We start from the raw sequence: 21,511 nt of genomic DNA on the forward strand, positions 1-21,511 counted from the left end.
GGAGGACTACCTGGGGGGAGTGTGTATAGGAGTGTGATCAATAGAAAAAAGGAAAGAGTACAACAATCTCTTGAGTAAAGGATTAGCGGGGGGGATGGTAGAAGGGGTGGGTTTTTTGTTTTTTTTGTTTCTTTGTTTGGGGTAGGGGAGGGGAAGGTAGGGTATATAAGGACAAGGGAACAGAGAGGTTTTAGGTGTATGAGAACAACAAATTTAATTTAGAGTCTCGGATGAGAAGGTTTAAGAAGCTATGTTCACTAGGATAATATTATGGGAAAGGAGATATATGGACATTCCTTTTTTGCTTGCTTTTTATTTTTTCGCTGTTTGGAGCGATAATATGTATATGACTATGTACTTCTCTTTTTTCTGTTATGATAATACCTCTTTGTGGTCTTAGATAAAAAATAAAAATAAATGATATGGGGAAAAAAAAAAGAAAGGCCTGGATTCTTTTCTAAATATACATAATATAACTGGGTACTAACATTTTATAGATAAAATTGATCCGGGGAATATCCTATTGTGTCATGGGGGGATCAGGAAGGATTTTTTTTCCCCTGCTGTAGCAAATTGGATCATGCTTTGCTGTTTTTTTTTTTTTTTTTTTTTTTTTTTTTTTTTTTTTTTTTTTGCCTTCCTCTGGATCAACTGGGTATAGAATTGGGTATATGTGATTGTATATTATTATTATTATTATTATTATTATTATTATTATTTTATTTCTTATGGTTGAACTTGATGGACTTGTTTCTTTTTCCAACCTGACTAACTATATATGTTCATACTGAAATATTAAAATTTGTATTTATGGAAATATGCAAATCTTTTGATTTGGGAGATTTACAGCTTCCTACAATATCAAACAAGAAATTCTAAGTTATTTTTATCCGTGCTAGTTTGAAGACAAGTAACACAAATGAATATTGCTTAAGAAATATATAAATAGATTATATATATGTCTATCTATTAACTATAAAGATACAGTGCAATCAGAGATGGTGAATAATGTTCAGATAATATTATTTACATTTCTATGCAAGCTCTATATTACAAGATATATTCACAGTTCTTATGCTTAAATGATACTTGTACATTTAAAACTTGGTAACTCTTAGGCTTCATTTCCATGGACGTTTTAAACGGGCTGTAAAGCTAGTACGGACGCCAGGAAAAAAGCGGCGGTTTTACCTCAATTTTCCCCACGTTTTGCATTGAATTCAATGCACGTTTTGCTGTGCTAGTTTTTAGACGCGTTTTTCTGTTTCTATTCAAAATCAATGGTTCCCTATGGGCACTGCGCCCCCCCTAAAGCACCTTGTCCCCATGTTGATGGGGACAAGGGTCTCTTCCCGACAACCTTGGCCGTTGGTTGTCGGGGTTTGTGGGCGGGGGGGATCATCGGAATCTGGGAGCCCCCTTCAATAAGGGGGCCCCCAGATCCCGGCCCCCACCCTACGTGAATGAGTATGGGGTACATCGTACCCCTACCCATTCACCGGGAGGGAAAAGCGTCAATAAAATAAAAACACAACACAGGTTTTTAACATAATTTATTAGCCAGCTGCGGGGGTCTTCTACTGCCTTCGGGGGTCTTCTCCCGCTCTCCGATGCCGTCTTCGGGGCTGGGCGCTGCTATCTTCTTGCAGCTCTTTTACTAGCAGCGGTCAGCTCGCTCTTCCTCGTCGAAAAAGAGCTGCAAGAAGATGGCAGCAGCCAGCCCCCCGAAGAAGGCACCAGAGAGCGGGAGAAGACCCCCGAAGGCAGAGGAAGACCCTGGAGCTGGCTAATAAATTATTTTAAAAACCTGTGTTGTGTTATGTTGTTTTTTTTTTATTGACACTTTTCCCTCCCGGTGAATGGGTAGGGGTACGATGTACCCCATACTCATTCACGTAGGGTGGGGGGCTGGGATCTGGGGGCCACCTTATTAAAGTGGGCTCCCAGATTCCGATGAGCCCCCTGCCTGCAGACCCCGACAACCAACGGCCAGGGTTGTCGGGAAGAGACCCTTGTCCCCATCAACATGGGGACAAGGTGCTTTGGGGTGGGGGGCGCAGTGCCCCCCCCTGCCCCAGAGCACCCACCCCCCCATGTTGAGGGCATGTGGCCTTGTACGGCTCAGGAGGGGGGGCGCACGCTCGTCCCCACCCCCGACCGGCCGGGCGGCATGCTCGGATAAGGATCTGGTATGGATTTTGGGGGAACTCGCACGCCGGTTTTTGCGGCGTAGGTGTTCCCCCTTAAAATCCATACCAGACCAAAGGGTCTGGTATCATCCTGGGGGGGAACCTCACGCAATTTTTTTAATTTGCGCTTTGTTCCCCTTCAAGATTCTCTGCACACCAGTCGCCCCGCAAGTCAGATCATCTTGATCCGACTTCTGGTGCGACCTCTATTCAAATCAATGGGCTCCCATAGGGAACCATTGATTTTGAATAGAGAAAGAAAAGCAGGACGAGGCTTGCAGCTCTAACGCTGGAGCTTCAGAACGCACTGGTCCTGTTTTTTTTTTTTTTTTTTTTTTTTGCAGCTTAAAAACGGCTCAGCCATCTACAGCTCAAAAACGTCATGGTGAGCATGAGGCCATATACTAACATGGAGACTTGGAGAGCTGTTTTTAAGCTGCAAAAAACGCTCAGAAAAGTGTCTGTTAAAACGTCCGTGGAAGTGAAGCCTTAGTAAATAGCCTCCCGTGACTTCACGGCTTTATGTAAATACTCTTGTTTACATGTTATCTCTTCTCAAAACAAACAGGCCTTCTCATTTAGGGTCCTTTCACACTAGCGGACCGTTCGTCCGCTCATTACAAGTCCGTTAACGGACTTGTAATGAATCCCTATGGGAACGCGTCCGTTAGCGGATGGAGCATCCGCTAGCGTCTGCGTCAGTCGGGATCCGCTTTTCCGAACGGAAGAAACCCTATTTTTCTTCCGTTCGGCAGAACGGACCGGATGCAAACGGACTGACGGTCCGTCTGCATCCGGTCCCCCATAGGGGACAGCGGAGCAGAGACAGGGCGGTCCCTGCACTGTGTGCAGGGACCGCCCTATCCGCCGACAGCTGAGCGGGGATCCCCGCGGACACACGGAGCGGACCCAGAAACGGTCCGCTCCGTGTGAAAGAGCCCTTACACTCTTGCATAAACACAAATGTTATATTATGCACAGGTTGATAAAAAATATATATCTCCCTTGTTTTAGAAGTGAAACTAATTCATACTGCAGTTAGAATTCACCTCACTCAAAAAACTGAACTAACAATAGATTGGGTTGGTCAAGCATATGCTCAACCAAAACTTCAATTACCTAAAAAGGTAAATAAACAAAATAATATGTTACCAGTAGTTAAAGAAGTCTGTCATTTTGGGAAGCAAAGTCCCAAAAGGGACTTCTTTTAACATTGCTACATCTTTCCGTTTGAAGATCTCCTCCTTCCGGCTTCAATCTCCAGAGAGAGATCCCTACAGCTTTCCTCTCTCCCGAGATGGCTAGCTAGGTGTTCCTTCAGAGATCCTTTTAGAGAGAGTTCCCCACTGCTATATCGGCTGCTAATTTTATCGTACTCCAAAAAGTAGGTGTGTGTGTGTCACAGCTATGTAATCTATGATGTCAAGTGACGATGTGATTGATTGGGTAGGTTGCAACCAAATAGACGCCATCTTGAGTAATATCAATTTTAACCTGTAGGGGCAGTATTGTATTAGAAATAATTTCTAATAATGTGATTGACATGACCTTTGCCCTCGGCCTGGTGAAATACCTTTAATTGTCTAATGATGTCAAACACTGTCAACCTCCCTCCAGACAACCTGGCTCTTGGTTTAGATTTATACCCTGGGAAAGTAAACCCCATGTAATTGGCTAAGGGTAGTAACATTCCTCGAGATTGAAGTAATTTGGTTGACAAATACAGCTTCTAATATCCTTCACACTTTTCATAAGATATTATTATATTTGTAACTTTCTAATAATATCTATGTATTAAACAGGTTTATACATGAATTACTAATACAGATACATTGTTAAGATATACCATACAGCAGTAATTGTGAATAAGCCCTTTGGTTTCGATACAATACTATGGGCTCATGTGTCTTTTATCTATACACAGTCTGTGGAAGTCTGTATCAACCCCCTTTATCTATAGATGTCAAACCTTTGATACATAACCTGGAATACTGGTATAAACAGACTCCTTGTGTTCAAAAGCTTTGAATTATAACCTGGGATAAAGATACAAAAAAACAATTCCTTGTAAGACTTCTAGTGAGACAGAAGATAACTCTCTTGTACAAGGCCTATTCATGGGCTATGAACTTAATTTTAACTTTTAGAGAGAGAGAATATGGTTGTCCTTCTGTTCATAATATATATGGATAGGAACAACATGAAAAATATACAATGTGTGACTTTATATGAATATAAATTCTTTTAACCCCAAATGTTCTTATATATAATTTCCCTCAATTTCCACTCCTGCTCAAATTTTGCAAGTGGAAAATGATTTGAGGGTGAGTTTGGGCTGCCTCAGAGTGGGGGAGGGGGAGAGCACCGCCAGCAGGCGGGGTTGAATGGGAAAGAGATCAAAAGGGCGTCATCTGGTCTAACAAGTAAAAACTGTTGTGATTATCGATGAACCAATGATTATTTGGTAAAAAAAAAAAACTGTGAAAAATATACATATTTAAATATATATATATATATATATATATATATATATATATATATATATATATATATATATATATATATATATATATATATATATATTGCACAATAATTCATTAAAACTTATAAAAAATCATATTTGTTGTGATTCCTTAATTTGAAATAAAATTCTCCAACACCGATCCTATGAATAAAAAGTTCTTCAGTGATCCAAATATAAAGTCCTCCACCCAAAGTGAGAAAGAGATTGTGCTCACCAAATCCGGCCAACAAGTGACCATAAGGCAGGGTTTGACAAATTTGCTTGGAATCTAGGAGCCAGCTAAAAAAGTTAGGAGCCAGAAAACGCACCCCGTCCCGACGAGCTTACGCGCAGAAGCGGACACATACGTGAAGCGCCCGCATATGTAAACGGTGTTCAAACCACACATGTGAGGTATCGCCGCGATTGGTAGAGCGAGAGCAATAATTCTAGCCCTAGACCTCCTCTGTAACTCAAAACATGCAACCTGTAGATTTTTTTTTAAACGTCGCCTATGAAGATTTTAAAGGGTAAAAGTTTGTCGGCATTCCACGAGCGGATGCAATTTTGAAGCGTGACATTGGGTATGAATTTACTCGGCGTAACATTATCTTTCATAATATTAAAAAAAATTGGGGATAACTTTACTGCTGTCTTATTTGTTTAATTAAAAAAAAGTGTAATTTTTTCCCAACAAAGTGCGCCTGTAAGACCGCTGCGCAAATACGGCGTGACAAAGTATTGCAACGATCGCCATTTTAGGGTGTTGGGATAAAACATTATAATATATATATATATATATATATATATATATATATATATATATATATATATATATATATATATATATATATATATATATATATTATATATATGTGTGTATGTTTGGGGGTTCTAATTAGAGAGAAGAAGATGGCAGTGAAAATAGTGAAAAATAGTTCAAAATGACATTAGAATTGCTGTTTAACTTGTAATGCTTAACTTGTAATACCAACGGCCACCACCAGATGGCGCCAGCTCACATCTGGTGGTAATAACTTGTAATACCAACGGCTCACCACCAGATGGCGCCATCTCACAAAAAAAAATGTGTTTTTTTATTTTTGCCCACCTTCCAAGCCAAGTCGTCAGGACACTATTTCTAGTCGCCCTGGCGACCGGGATTTGTCGAGCCCTGCCATAAGGCAATTTTTAGGATGCCAAATTCTTCAATTCATGGTGAATCTCCACCATATTACGCATCTATCACCTCTCCGCGTAAAGATGTGACCAGCCAGTAGTCCTAAAACGTGAGTATATGGGTATACTTCTTAAGTCAACAAGTATATCCTTTACAATATTCTATTCCTGTCCCCTTTCCCATCAAAGAATCCGCAGATTTGGCTCCACCAACGGAGACCCAAAAAGCAGGTATAATGTATTACTACTTAATTGGTTTAAAATGCTGCAGTTACATGAAAATGTGGTAGGTGCTCAGCACATTTAGCAGCGCTAGGGTCTGTAAGAACGATTCCGTCCGCTGTATGACTAGTGGTATACAGCGTGCGATTCAAAGACCAGGAGGAAGTGAGGAGCTCCTGTGTATTTGCGTGTCAAGCCTCTCTTCTATGCATTTCATGCTCTATGTGTCATCAGGAAGGGGTTAAGTGGGAGCTGTTCTCCCAGTGTTTACCCAGGGTAAGAGACGAAAAGAGGAGAGCCGGCAGATCATCACAGAGCAGGGGGCGTCGCTGTAACGGCTTTCAATTAAATGTCCCATTGTTACCGATGCTTGCATTACAGGCACAAATGATCCTTTGGTACTTTGATAGACAGAACATTGGTCCAATGCCAGGAAGTGTGACTCGTATCAAAAACTCCAAATACAAAAATTTGGGGTTAAGTCTGCATGCATCTTTTCATTTTGAATGGGAAATGTGGCTATTGTAGGTATATATGCCACGCATAGTTAGTCAGGTTGAAAAGACACAAGTCCATCTAGTTCAACCAAAAAAAAAACCCCAGCAAAGCATGCTCCAATTTGCTACAGCAGGTGAAAAAAATTCCTTCCTGATCCCCTGAGATGTAATCAGATTTTCCCTAGATCAACTTTACCTATAAAGATTGGTACCCAGTTATATTATGTAGATTTAGGAAAGTATCCAGGCCTTTTTTAAAGCAATCTACTGAGCCGACCAGAACCAACTCTGAAGGGAGTCTATTCCACATTTTCACAGCTCTTAGGCCTCGTACACACGACCGAACATGTCTGCTGAAACTGGTCCGCAGACCAGCTTCAGCAGACATGTTCGGTCGTGTGTACGGCCGACCGGACAGGGTTCCAGCGGACATTTGTCCAGCCGACCGTTTTGCAGCGGACAAATGTTTCTTAGCATGCTAAGAAACATGTCCGCTGGAAGCCTGTCCGTCGGACATGTTCGGTCGTCTGTACATGTCCGATCGGCCGTCATCCCTCGCATGCGTCTAAGTGATTCGACGCATGCGTGGAAGCTTTGAACTTTCAGGGCCGCGCACGTCGCGGCGACGGCGCGGCCACGTCCCCGCGTATCGTGTATGCCCGGATTTCTGTCTGGTGTGTACAACCATCAGCGGACCGTTTTCAGCGAACAGTCCGTCCGTCTGTACGAGGCCTTATTGTGAAGAAACCTTTCTGTATTTGGAGATGAAATCTTTTTTTCCCTCCTAGACCAGTGGTTCTCAACCTTGATAGTGCCGTGACCCCTTGATAAAATTTCCCATGTTGTGGGGACCCCCAACAGTAAAATTATTTTCGTAGCTTGGGTTGTCGGCACCCAAGGCAAGACAAATAATTTGCGCCCCTAAACCATGGACATTTAGCGCTCACTGAGTCCCTTCCACTCGTACAGTAAAACCCCTTATGGTATATTTTGGGATGTACCACTCTTTTTTTTGTTCTCCTTTCTTTCCCTTTTATCTCTCTCTATCCTCATTTCTTCTTTTTTCCCCGTCCCTCTATCTAGCTGTCTTTCTTGTTCTTTCTCTTATTCTTTGTTCCTCCTTCTCTTTTCCTCTCCCTTCCATGTATTCTCTATTTTTAGGACTTTTCTTATTCCTTGGTGGGGGGAATGGGATGAGTGGCAGTGCTGGTGGGGGGTGTAATCAGAGGCAGCACTAGGTGCTCTTGATCAAGGTCACCTATGCCGTAATCATGAGATGGGATCTCCCCAGCCCCTCCCACTTCACATTCCTCACCAGTCAGTTGACGTCTAGTCTCTGCCCCCCACCCATGCCGTGAACTGAATTAGCGGCTGCAAAAATTCTGAGTGGGCGGCCACAGGCTCCAGGGACAGCCTGGCTGGGCTTCCGCAAAAAGGCTGGGAGAGTGGTGCGTGTTTCAGGAACAGCCCAGGATTCAGTGACCCCTGGCAAATTGCCCTTCGACCCCCAGGTTGAGAACCACTGCTCTAGACCAAGGGTGTCAGTCAATTTCGGTTGTATCTGCTAGATTAGATGTCCAGTGCAAACCCCTCCCCCCCCCTTACAATAGATGTCAAGAGCCACCCCACCATCAGAAGTTGAGTCCCCCATTCTACCTTGCATCACAGTGCACCCCCTTGCCTTATGCTGCTTCTGGGAAGAAGCTGGATGCATTGCTTGAAAGCAGAAAGTAAGGGTCTGGAGGAGAACAAGAGGTGGGCTGGAGCTCTCCTGCAGGAGAGGTGCGAGGGCCACATGAAATGGCCTGCGGGCCTTGTGTTCGACACCTTTGCTCTAGACGTAAAGAGTGACCCCTTGTCCTCTGACCGTACTAATGATTTGTACCCCCCCTTTCACCTTGCACCTACAGGTAAGCCTAGAACAAGGCTTACCTGTAGTAGAGCTGCACGCTTCTGGGAAAAATGAGAATCGCAATTCTTTTGTATAAAATGAAGATCGCGATTCTCAAAATGTTTTTTATTTAAAGTTATTTTCAACACAAAACAGAGCTTATGTGGTTAAATACAGTATATGTAAATCTGACAGACTGTTTACATGTTAAATTTTTTTAAAGCTGCAGCAAACCTGCTGACCTTGCATGCTTGCTAATGTGAAAGAACAGCTCTGATTTTCCCATTAAACTAAATGTGAAAATAGGAGATGTTCTGTCACATTAGCAAGCATGTAAGGTTTGCTGCTGCTTTTAAAATTTAACATGTAAACAGTTCGTCATATTTACATATACTGTATTTAACCACATAAGCTCTGTTTTGTGGCACAGCATACTAGCTCATTATGTGGCACCTACCTGAGAACTATGCCTTTCTCTTGCAGGGTTTACTTCCTCTTTAAATTTTCTTTCCTTTCTTTCCTTTCTTGTGATCTACCACAGGGTTTGACAAATTTGCTTGGAATCTAGGAGCCAGCTAAAAAAGTTAGGAGCCAGAAAATGCGCCCTGTCCCGACGAGCTTGCGCACAGAAGCGAACACATACGTGAGTAGCGCCTGCATATGTAAACAGTGTTCAAACCACACGTGAGGTATCGCCGCGATCGTTGGAGCGAAAGTAATAATTCTAGCTCTAGACCTCCTCTCTAACTCAGACCATGCAACCTGTAGATTTTTTTTTTTTTTGAACGTCGCCTATGGAGATTTTAAAGGGTAAAAATTTGTCGGCATTCCACCAGCAGACGCAATTTTGAAGCGTGACATGTTGGGTATCAATTTACTCGCCGTAACATTATCTTTCACAATATAAAAAAAAATGTGGATAACTTTACTGTTGTCTTATTTTTTTTTTTTTATTAAAACAAGTGTATTTTTTTTTCAAAAAAAGTGTGCTTGTTAGACCGCTGCACAAATACGGCGTGACAAAGTATTGCAACGATCGCCATTTTATTCTCTAGGGTGTTAGAATAAAAATATATATAATGTTTGGGGGTTCTAATTAGAGGAAAGGAGATGGCAGTGAAAATGGTGACAAATGACACACATTAGAATTGCTGCAACGCCAATGTAATGTAATTCCAACGGCCACCACCAGATGGCGCCAGCTCTCAGAAGCTTCCGAGGGGGTTGGGACTTCACAAGGCCGCAATGCCGCGGCCTCAATTACCGGCTGCCGCGGGCACCAGGTCACAATTTCTTGTCGCCAATGCGACCTGGCGCCCGGCTATTGTCGACCCCTGATCTACCACATCCTTCTCCACTATGGATTCTGACAGTTGTACTCCCTTAGTATGTGTGCTGCATGCATATTCTTGGCCTCTCAGTGCATAATTTTTTTTTTTTTTTTGCAAAATCTTTTTTATTGAGATTTGTATTGACATACAAAATTAGCCCACGCAGGGGCCGAACAGTTGCCCACGCAGGGGCAGTACCCTGGTCGCGACAACATGCCGCAACAGGGCACAACACACATCTTAAACATGTGGGGAGAGGGTAACTTCAGGATAATCTGTGCTCAAATCGGTATTGACAGAAGAGTGCAGCATGAAAATAGTTGGGTCAATAGCTAACAAACTGCAGGCACATTATCTATCTAGGCGTTTGCTACTGGATCATTTACCTTGGCGTTGTCATCTAGCCAACAGTTCCATACCTTCTCAAATTTCTGTGGGCATCCCCTGCCCGAGTAGGTGGCCCTATACAAGGGCAAACTAGCATTTACTAGGCTTTTCCAGAATCTGACAGAAGGGGGAGACGATTGTTTCCAGGTCATCGTAATGGCCTTACGAGCATAATATAGTAACAGGGATATGAGTATCTTCCTGGCTCTAATCACTGACATTTGTTCCACCAGCCCCAACAGACAATATTTAGGATCATAAGGAACACAAGTCCCAGTGACCCTATTGATCACCTGGAGAACTTCCTTCCAATAATGTTCGATTGCCGGGCAGACCCAAAAAATGTGGAAAAAGTCACCCTGTCGGCAGGAACAACGCCAGCACTCCGGAGAGTGTGCCAGCGACATCTGGTGCAACCTGTGAGGTGTGTAGTGAGCCCTATGCACAATTTTGTAATGTACTAATTTATCCCTTGCTGAGACCAGAGGGGATCTTCCCCACCCATTGCCTGCGGAGGGAGGACAGCTCGGTGCTGGCAGCAACCAACAGGGATCCATAGATCTGAGACGTGGGTTTCTCCAAGTCTTTCACCCGGAGGGTGGATTCAAGTTCAGAGTATACCAATTCCACTTGTTGGCCCAAAAATTTACACCTGTAGGCATGAGCAACCTGAAGATACCTATAATGGGCCTGTGCAGGTACGCTAAATTTGGTGCGTAAAATGTGGAAGGGAGTGAGCTCTCTGTTGGTGATAACATGTTCAAGGGTTAGTACTTTGTATTTGGCCCAGGCCTGCAGATCTGGGATGGTATAGAACTGCGATAGGTTAGGATTCCGCCACAGGGGGGTGTGAGGAGACCAAGAGTTTGGTTGGGGTGTCCTCAGAGCCTCACCTACCTTCCATGCCCGCAGAGTGGTACGCATCGAAGGGGTGAGCTGGTGAGGTGTTTTTAGCCCCCTGAATCCTCAGTGCATAATTTTACATTTATTAACATTAACACTCGTTTACCACTTAGTTGCTCAATTAGACAGAGCATTGAGGTCGGCTTGTAAATTGGAAACATCCTGTAAGGACATTATTCCACTGCATAGCTTGGTGTCGTCAGACAGAAAGACAGAAATGGTCCTTTTTAATCCCAGACCCTATATAATTTATAAAGATATTAGAAAGTAAGGGTCCCAACACTGAACCTTGGGGTACACCACTGATAACCTTGGACCATTCAGAGTAAGAGTGCATTAGCCACTACTCTCTGTGGAGAACTGTGTCAAACGCTTTTGAAAAATTCAGGTATACCACGTCCACAGCTACCCCTCTGTCCATAGTTTTACTTGCCACCTCATAAAAAGAAATCGGGATTGTTTGCCAACTTCTGTCCTTTCTTGAATCCATGCTGTCTGTTGCTTAAAATATATATTTTTTCCAGCAATAACTAATCTGTGGTCTTTTAATAAACTCTCCAGTGTCTTCCCGAGCCTCTTTTTGAGATTTAGTGAGATATATATATATATATATATAACACCCTAGAGAATAAAATGACAGTCGTTGCAATACTTTTTGTCACATCACAGCGGTCTTAAAACGCACATTTTTTTGTAAAGAGAAATAATTTATTTTTTATTTAAACATTAAGAAAACTGTAAAGTTAGCCCATATATTATTATTTTTTTTTTTTTTATATATTGTGAAAGATAATGTTACGCCGAATGAATTGATACCCAACATGTCATGCTTCAAAATTGCGCCCGCTCGTGGAATGGCGACAAACTTTTACCCTTAAAAATCTCCATAGGCGACATTAAAACAATTCTACAGGTTGCATGTTTTGAGTTAGAGGAGATCTAGTGTTATAAATGTTATAATTATTGCTTTAACGATTGCGACAATACCTCACATGTGGGATTTGAACACCGTATTCATACGTGGGCACTGATCATTTATGTGTTCGCTTCCGCGCGCGAGCTCTTATTTAGTTTACTTTATTTTGACACTGTTTTAAAAAATAAAATTGTGTCACTTTTATTCCTATTACAAGGAATGTAAACATCCCTTGTAATAGAAAAAAGCATGACAGGTCCTCTTAAATGTGACATTTTGGGGTCAAAAAGACCTTGGATCTACAGAAGGAAAAAAAAGACCTCAGATCTCATATGCATTAAAATGCATTAAAAAAAAAAAGTAATTCTAAGTCATTTTTTAGAGCAACGGGCAGAAGTGACGTTTTGACGTTACTTCCACCCTGCAGTGATATGGAGACAGGTGGGGGCCATCTTCCCCTCGCTCGTCTCCACACCCAGCAAGGGAACAGATCCGATCAGCTCCGGTAAGCAGTGAAGGGCACTGGGGATATTTGAAAAAGAGGGTAGGACAAACCCCCAAAAAATCTTCAATCTGTCGTTCTATTTGAATTTTTGCGTCCTTGATGTCCTTTTTACGTATAGGTTGGACTTGATGGACTTGTGTTTTTTTTTTTTTTTCTTCAACCTCACCTACTATGTAACTATGTAACATTTAAACGATGATGTCGTTCCTTCATTTAAGTTAAGAAGATAATGCTGCACTGTATAGGGTGGGGATAAATGACAAGGTGCACCTAAATAGGTGTAAGTAGTGATCAATTAATCCAAAAATCAGATGTACATAAATACATCCTAGAAAGGTGTGAAAAGTGAAGACATTCAAAATAAATAAAATCCAACGTGAAAAACTGTGCAATAATAAAGTGCTAAAAAATCCTATGATTAAGCGACGTAGGGCTGTCGCGATACGCGTGAGGAGGACACAGAGGGCTTGCTGGTGAAGTCACCTGCTTTGCGGCCGCAGAGCGGTGACACTCGATTGTACACACGCTGTTTAACACAGCAATGTTTGTGAGTGTATTCGTTTTTCTTTATTAAACTGATATCCTGTGGTTTTATGCTATGGAGGCATTCCTGTGTTTCTTTTTGAGAGCCTGAATGGGGAGGAGTGTGAGCAGTCTTTGGATCCTGGATTTTATTTATGTGACTGCAGAGCAGCTCCTGTTACAGGCTTGGTAAAAGCCTCAGGAAGGTAAGAGGCTGGTAAAAATAATCCCCACACTGAGGAAAATCGGGCTGGTTTGATTCACAGACATATGAGCACAATGTAACAAGTCTTCACTGAATGAGCACAATGTAACAAGTCTTCACTGAATTAACCACTGATCATCTGAATTGTTGAATGGAGCACAGATGCACTTTGGACTTTATTTTTAATATTATCATTATCACTTGATTGTGCACTGAATATAGTTTTATTCACTATCTGTTTTTGGACTATTATTTATTATTTTTTTATTTTTTATATATTATTATATTTTTTTCATCGCACAGAAAAACAGTTTTATGATTGAACCGTTTAGGTTTTTAGGACACTTGCATTTTTGGACTTCTTTTCAGTTGTTGCTTTTTTCTGCATGTGTTTGCTAATTAGTAATTAACCACTTTCCAGGAGAGCTGGAGCTTTCATTCACTGCTATTATTGTTTTATTTATCAGCACTTTGCACTTGTTTTTTATTAAGCACTTTAAGGATTTATGACACATATTTTTTAAAAAAGGATTATTATCCCATGTACACTGTGCGGCCAGTTAGGCACTTTTATCCATTGGATTTCATTATTTATTCTCTCGCAGTTCCTTCCACATCTAATTATTGATGTTGGATGGTATTCTTTGGGCATAGACCTCGAGTGGAACACATTTTTACCCCAGTAGAGGACGGACTCACTCTCATACTTTAGGAATCATTGTTTAGAATATTTTATTGTTTTAAATTATTGTCGGTTTTTAGTATTTGCAAGCGCCACTACATCCCCCTGTCTATCAATAATAAAGTGCTGAAAACAAGCTGTAACCAGATGCAAACATGACAAAAACAGTCCTAAGATGTTGCCACCAAATGACAGATGTGGCCACCAAATGACAAAGGTAGCTACAAATACAAAAATGTCCACAAAAAAGTTCCTTGGTGCTGATGTGCAGACAACTGGTTAAAGCAATAGGTGCTGAATTCCCAACATGAAGTGTCTTTATTAGAGAAGATTCCTGTATACCATGTGATGAGGGTGTCCCCTTACCTTACTGCTGTAAGGTAACAGCATGTATAGAGATCTCTCTGGGTAGATCTGGCATATACTCTGGCAGTTTCCGAATATGGCGACTCCTAGTGTAAGGTAAGGGGACACCCTCATCACCAATCACATGGGATACAGGAATCTTCTCTAATAAAGACACTTCACGTTGGGAATTCAGCACCTATTGCTTTAACCAATTGTCTGCACATCGGTACTGACTCCCTCTATGTGTCTCCATTTATAAAACAAGGAGAGATTTTGGTGTCTTCATACACTAGTTTATGTTTTATTATCTCATTACAATTAATTCAAGTGTAACAGGCAAAACATTTGTCTTCATTTTGGATAGAATAAGGAAGGGTTAGAACCCCTGTTTTTATGTAAGTGATATCTACCATATTAAATTGTTTCCCTACGGTACATCACTATGTGGAATTCCTCTTTTTTATGGTGACTTACTTGGCCAATATTGTACGAGGGAGTCGTTTGCTTTCGATTGATATTTTCTGAAGTTAACCCCTAAAGGCCCTGGCTGGGTTTGGCCACAAGCTCCATATTTTCATTTGTCTGGTAAGAGTCCCCCTTATTCGGTGATTCCTTTTGGTGGAGGCTTTCCCTTGGTGTGCCTATATTCGTGATACCTACGGTACATCACTATTTGTTGCCTGCATATTTATTTTCATGTTCCACGGACCCCGGATCTATCCACCTACATTGGAGGAATACCATCCGGACTTCCATTAAAGACCCTAGCTGGGGAGTTCAGCTGCAAGCTTTTCTTGCTTGCCTTTCTGGTAAGCTCATAGGCATTTACCTATTCATTGCACCGGTGGAGGAATTTTTGTGCGTTCAGTCACGGGCACAACTTCATTCAATAATCTATTCACAATTTATTCACTTATGAACTTTTTATTATATTGTATCATTTATAATTTTATATATGGACACTATTTAATTATATCAACTATATTGATATTCCTTATTCACTCTTAGTTAGCGCAACTTACCTGTTTTGTGTCTGCACATCAGCACCGAGGAACGTTTTTTGTGGACTTTTTTGTATTTGTAGCTACCTTTGTCATTTGTAGATCACATCTTGGAGGACTGTTTTTTTCAGCAGTGCACGTTTGCATGTGGTTACAGCTTGTTTTCAGCACTTTATTATTGCACAGTTTTTCACTTTGGATTTTATTTATTTTGAGTGCCTTTTCACATTCAGAGTTCACTTTTCTCGGATGCATTTATTTATTCATGTACATCTGATTTTTGGATTGTTTGATCACTACTTACACCTATTTAGGTGCACCCTGTCAGTTATCCCCACCCTATACAACGCAGCATAATCTTCTTACCTTATACTTTTAGGCTCTGTGATCACCTCCAGTGCTGCAGCAGTATCCCCCTTTTATTTTTTTTATTAGTAATAGCCATTTTTTCTTTGGCCGTGAGCCGCATAGGTTTTATTTTTAGCCTTTTAAACTTCTTGCCCATGGGAATATACTTTGCAGGGAGTTTACATACAGTCCATTCAAAGAATTCCCATTGATGCCAATATTCCCTCCCAGTCTGTCTTGGAGAACAGCCCTCCTACTTGGAAAATGTGGTCTCTTATGCTGTGTACACATGATTGGAATTTCCGAACTGGTTCTCAAATTTTCCGACAACAGAATCCGTTAAATTCTGAGCGTGTGTAGACCATGCCGACGCACAAAATTCCACACATGCTCTGAATGAAGTACGAGACGTAAGCGATCGGTCTGGTAAAACTAGCGTTTGTAATGGAGATGGCACATTCGTCACGCTGCATTTTTTATTTTTTTAAATCTTTTTAATGCAGCACATGTTCTTTATAATGCTAGAATAATGAAGTTGTTTTGCTGCTGATATTCACACAGACTTCTGACAAACTGATTTCTCTGAGACTCTGAGAGATCGGGAACAGCAGCAGATGACATATAAGTGTGAATCGTCTCTCACCAAGCTTCTACTAACACAAGATTAGCAGAAGGAGCCCAAAGGGTGGCACGCTTGGTATTGAACTTCCCTTTTTATAGTGGCGTTGTACGTCACCGCGTTCTTGGCGATCGGAATTTCCAACAACATTTGTGCGACCGTGTTTTCAAGACAAGTTTAAAGCGGGATTCCACCCACAATTTTTTTTTTTTAAAAGTCAGCAGCTACTAACAGTGTAGCTGCTGACTTTTAATAAGGACACTTGCCTTGTCCTACTTGCCCGCGCTGATGGCCCCCCCAATGCCGATCCCACAACTGATGCAGATCCCGCGCCGCCATTCACACTAGGGGAAACAGGCAGTGAAGCCTTACGGCTTCACTGCCCATTTCCTACTGCGCCTGTGTGAGTCTCGTGCCGGCTTGTGAATGGGCGGCTGCTCTCTGAGAATACACACAGTTCCCAGAATGCAGCGCGCCCCATTCACTAGGAGAAGAAGAGAACACACAGCGGTGCCGAAGAGGCAGATTACTGACTTCCGCATAGCAACAGGTATTTCGGGTGAGTATAATATTTTTTTTTTTTCCCTTTTTTTTTTTTTTTTAAACTGCTCAAAAACGCCACCGCCCAAAACTGCTGATAACCGCTTATGTGTGCATGGACACATAGGATAACATGATGGGAGATTTTAATGACTGTAGAAAATGTCTACAGCCAAAAACAGCTGCTGGGGAAAAAACAAAAAAACGTTCAGTTTGCATGAGGCCTAAATTAAAGGGGTTGTAAAGGAAATTTTTTTTTTTCATAATAAGCATCCTTTACCTGCAGACATTCCTCTTTTCACTTCCTCATTGTTCGTTTTTGCTCAGAAGTTGCTCTATTTCTTTTCTGTTCACTTCCTGCTTGTCTGATTTTACTGACCACCGTGAAGGGAGGCTTTACTGCGGTGGTCAGTAACGTGCTCGCCCCCTCCTGGGAACTACATCTGCAGGACGCTCTCTACATGTTAGAGACTTCATGGAGGTGTGAATTACTGAATTACTGGGCGTGCCGCAGTTCATACTGGGAAATGTAGTTCTTGCATAAACGAGCGATGCAAACCAGGAAGTGAATGAGAGAACAGAAACTAGAATGCCGGAGGTGATATAGATGAAGGAATTGCATAGGTATTTACTCGTTTTTTAACAGAATCATTACACTATTCTGTCTGTCTACCTTGCAGACATTAATTTTAGGCAAAACATTTTTTTCCTTCACAACGCCTTTAAATCATGTTATGGTCATTGGTACCCAGATGTACTTTTATATGAATATTGGTAATAAGCTCTATAACTGCATCTGTTTAAATATCTATTTTAATATATTCTTTTAAGGAAAATGGAAGATTCTTCTCAAGAAAACCTTACCACGCGTTCTTTGCTAAAGGGTATTTTAGCAACTGAGATAGTTCGTCCAGCAGTAAAACACCAACCTAAACGGAGGTATTACTGTGTAATATTTATCATCTTGAAATTGTAAAAATGGTATTGGAATTTTTTTATATGTGTTGTCAATTAGCAGTGTCTTGTCTACCAAAATGGTAAAGTATACCCTTCACTTGAAAACACTGTGCATTGCCTGTGTCAACATAGTGTTCTAGCAAACGGGGGTTTGCTTTTGAAAACTATGTACCAAATCAATAAATTAATGGTAGCACAATTGTCAAGTTAAAAGGTGGAATACTGAAGGCTTCAATGACTTCTGCTTGTTTTTTTCTTTTGACACTTTGTGTTTGGTGTAGAGCAGTGGTTCTCATCCCTGTCTTCAAGTGCCCCCAACAGTTTGCAGGTTTTCCTTTTATCTTGCACAGGTGCTTTAAATCAGAGTCAATTGCTTGGTATTTTGGACAGCTATTTTATCTAAGAGAAATTTCCAAAACTTTGGCCTGTTGGAGGTACTTGGAGGTACTTGACAACAGGGTTGAGAACCACTGGTGTAGAGAACTGAGTCTGAGGCATCTGTGTGCATTTTTATTTTAATCTGGGGTACCGTATATACTCGAGTATAAGCAGAGTCACCTTTTTGTGCCTGATCTCCTGGACTTTGGGGGCAGGGTGCCGGCCGGCCGTAGGTCCCCTGGACCTCAAACTTTGCACACAAGTAGTCCCACTTTTTCTCTACAAGTGTGCAGAGTTTGTCTGGGGGACCTGCGGCCGGGGGACCCCTTTTTTTTTTTTTTTCTCCTGTGTACAGATTATGGACTATGGAAAGTGCAGGAATTCATAGAAATTGATTTGAACCAGTAGCTGCTCTAATCTAAGATGATATGGTTGAATTTGCTATCAGAGTGTGTGTGTGTAGGTTTTTCTTTTTTTCATAAACTGTAACAAAAGCGCAAGAAACCATAATTTATGTTGGAATAATAATCCAGGGATTGTCTTTGCAGCTGACAATGCCTCAGGCATAATATTGGATGATTTGGTTATGTACCGCTACCTTCAAGTGATTGGATGTTGGCCAAGCAGTGCTGTAAGCTATAACCCATCCCACTTTCAGCATTTCTCAGTTTTTTGCAAAGATGGTGGAAGTTTCCGCTCTACCGAGAGTTTTCCGGCTTCTTTTGGAAGATTTTTTTTTTTTTTTTTACCTGGATTTCTAATTCAAATCCTTAACCGACTGCTTACCGGCTAATGGCACAGCTTCTGGATCGGTACCCTTGGCACGCCATTGGGAATTTTTTCCCCTGACACCATCCAAAAATGCAGGCCATTTTGAAGTGAGGGTACTTGGAACCCTTCAATCCGCCCCCACCCTACATGGAGCAGTAGGAGCCACAATTCGAGCCTGGCCATTTAGTGTACTTTAAGGTGTCTCCAGTGGCCACTGCTTTCCTTCCCTACTGGGAAAAACATGGAGAGTAGCAACCAGCCCGGGAGGGCTGACAGATTGGCTGACAGATTGGCTGTCTGAGGGCTATGATGTTGGGCCATCTTGAATCCACCTTGGATATTTAATGGGCACCTACACTCCAGGACTCTGATTCTCCCCTGCACTGTGCAGCATAGGTTTGGATATGTTGGTCCTCCAGGCTTCAATCATGGTCACTTCCTTTGAAATCTCCCCAGCTCCTTCGGGGTCCTGCCTTCATCATGCTTGAACAGGGAGGAGTTTTGTCCACGTTTCTGCAGATTTTATTAAAAGAGAACATTATCCAATGGAAAGATGTCAGGCTCTCGGTTTCTTCTCCTAGGTCAGTGTAATGCTGTAGAGCAGGGGTGTCAAACTCAATTTCATCGTGGGCCGCATCAGCATTATGATTGCCCTTCAAAAGGGCCGGTTGTATCTATAAGATTAGATGTCCAGCGCATCCCCTCCCCTTTACATTAGATGTCAAGAGCCACCCCACCATCAGAAGTTGAGTCCCCCACTCTCCCTTACATCACAGTGCACCCCCTTTCCTTATGCTGCTGCTGGGAAGAAGCTGAATGCATTGCTTGAAAGCAGAAAGTAAGGGTCTGGAGTAGGACCAGAGCTGCAAGAGAGGTGCAAGGGCCACATGGAATAGCCTGGAGGGCCGGATTCGGCCCGCGGGCCTTGTGTTTGCAACCTATGCTCTAGAGGATGAAGTGTGCACATGCCATAGCTGCTGCTTTTAATAAACACACACTCGTCTGTCCCACGGTCCAGCGATTTGGCCACCCAAAGCCTCAGTTCTCTCGCTCTTCACTCTTCTGCGCTGGCATTGCTACTGTGGACACTCTGCTGTGACAGTTTGTGGCTTTACAGCCGGGTGCGCATTGCGCGTCCTGAATGGCCAGGCTATCTTCTGGGACCTGTGACGTGTTCCAGAAGATTACAGGGAGGGAGGGCCCAAGTGGAAGTCGGAGCTGGGTACCTGTCAAAACTAGGTACCCGCTTACCCACCCCCCCCCCCCCCCGCCCCTCAAAAAAAAAAAGATATGCCAAATGTGGCATGTCAGGATTCCTTAAAGCAGAAGTTGCACTTTTGATTGGAACTCTGCTTTAAGTCCCAGTAGCGCGCATTCTGCGGAGGCAGAGACTCAAATCTTCTCCTCCTTCTCCTCTCATATGATTTGTGCAACCTGCTGTTTCTACCAGGAAAGTTTGTGAGACCCTTGTGGTCTGGTTCAGACTTATGGTCCTGAATCTGAGCAGCATTCTCTAGGCCCTGCTGTTCAGCAGCCTTTGCAACTGTTGCCATCTGGTGTTTTGTGGATAGGTTAGAGAATACCCTTCAACAGAAGTCCAGGTTAAGACTCCTTCCCTATAGATGCGCAGGATTCTGTGGCTGCAGTACTGGATGGCAGAATTGATTTTTTTGGGTCACCTTTAAAGGATGCCCTTTGCAGCGGAACATTTCTTTGGTGAACATCTAGAGTCTTTAATTAAGGAAGTTATTGGAGGGAAGAGATTTCTTCTGTCTGGGAAAGAAGACCAAGGCCCCTGTAGATAAGTCTTCCAGTTTTCAGAGGTTCTCCTTTCGTACAACATTACTGACAGAGACAACAGGAAGTGAGAGGAAATTACCCCTAGGAAGGAAAATTCACTCCTGTAGGAGTTATCACCAATCCTTGTTTCCACAACAACCCAAAACCTTCAAAATCCAAATATCATAGGGACAAAATTAGGTGAAATCTTCTGAACAGGGGCATAGAGCGCAAAACAAACCTTACAGGGGTGAAGTTGTACTTAAACAATGTACCTGTTCCAACTTGCATACAAAGTCAACTCAAGAAAAAAATTCTTGTTTGTAACCCAGTTGGTCGGCCAATTAACACAAAAAAATATCCTGGAATAGAACACCAGGAAAACAAGGGGTTACTATTGGTAACAAATGGATCATACTAGAGTGTAATCTAAAAATAGAATGTATTGGCATCAACAAGATAAAAGCAAATTTAGTAGCCAGAAATTGTTGCTCCAGCTTCACAATAATAACAGATGCAACCCCCCGTTGAATGCAGCACTCCCATTGAAATGAATGCAGACTCGCCATTGCCATCAGTGCAGCCTGATTCATGCCCATCTGCAGCCTTGGAGGACACATGGAGGGGGCGGGACGAGCGCCGACAGACATACAGGAGAAACTCATGTTTTACCAACGGCCTCTTTAATAGAAAGGCATACCTCCTATGATGGACAGAACAGTCGTCCAATGGCAGCGCAGGAGATGGGATTTTCTTTTACAAAGGTCGTGGTGTAAACAGGAAATACTCCTGTATGCACAGCACTCGTCCCGCCTCCTCCCTGTCCCCTCCAAGGCAG

At 42.3% G+C, this 21,511-nt stretch overlaps 1 protein-coding gene across 6 annotated transcripts in view; it reads left to right on the forward strand.

Moving 5' to 3' along the window:
- Positions 1-21,511, forward strand: part of CENPT (centromere protein T) — an 803,389-nt gene that overhangs the window by 35,841 nt on the left and 746,037 nt on the right. For 5 of the 6 annotated variants that reach the window (XM_040328753.1, XM_040328752.1, XM_040328754.1 and 2 more), the window contains exon 2: positions 17,620-17,727. The exons of the other annotated variant lie outside the window; for it this stretch is intronic. In XM_040328753.1, coding sequence (XP_040184687.1) covers positions 17,624-17,727 — 104 coding nt within the window. In that variant the 5' untranslated portion in view covers positions 17,620-17,623. The remainder of the gene's footprint in view (positions 1-17,619; positions 17,728-21,511) is intronic. 6 annotated transcript variants of the gene reach the window in all.

The sequence above is a fragment of the Rana temporaria genome, chromosome 11 (assembly GCF_905171775.1).
Source record: "Rana temporaria chromosome 11, aRanTem1.1, whole genome shotgun sequence".
NCBI lineage: Eukaryota > Metazoa > Chordata > Amphibia > Anura > Ranidae > Rana > Rana temporaria.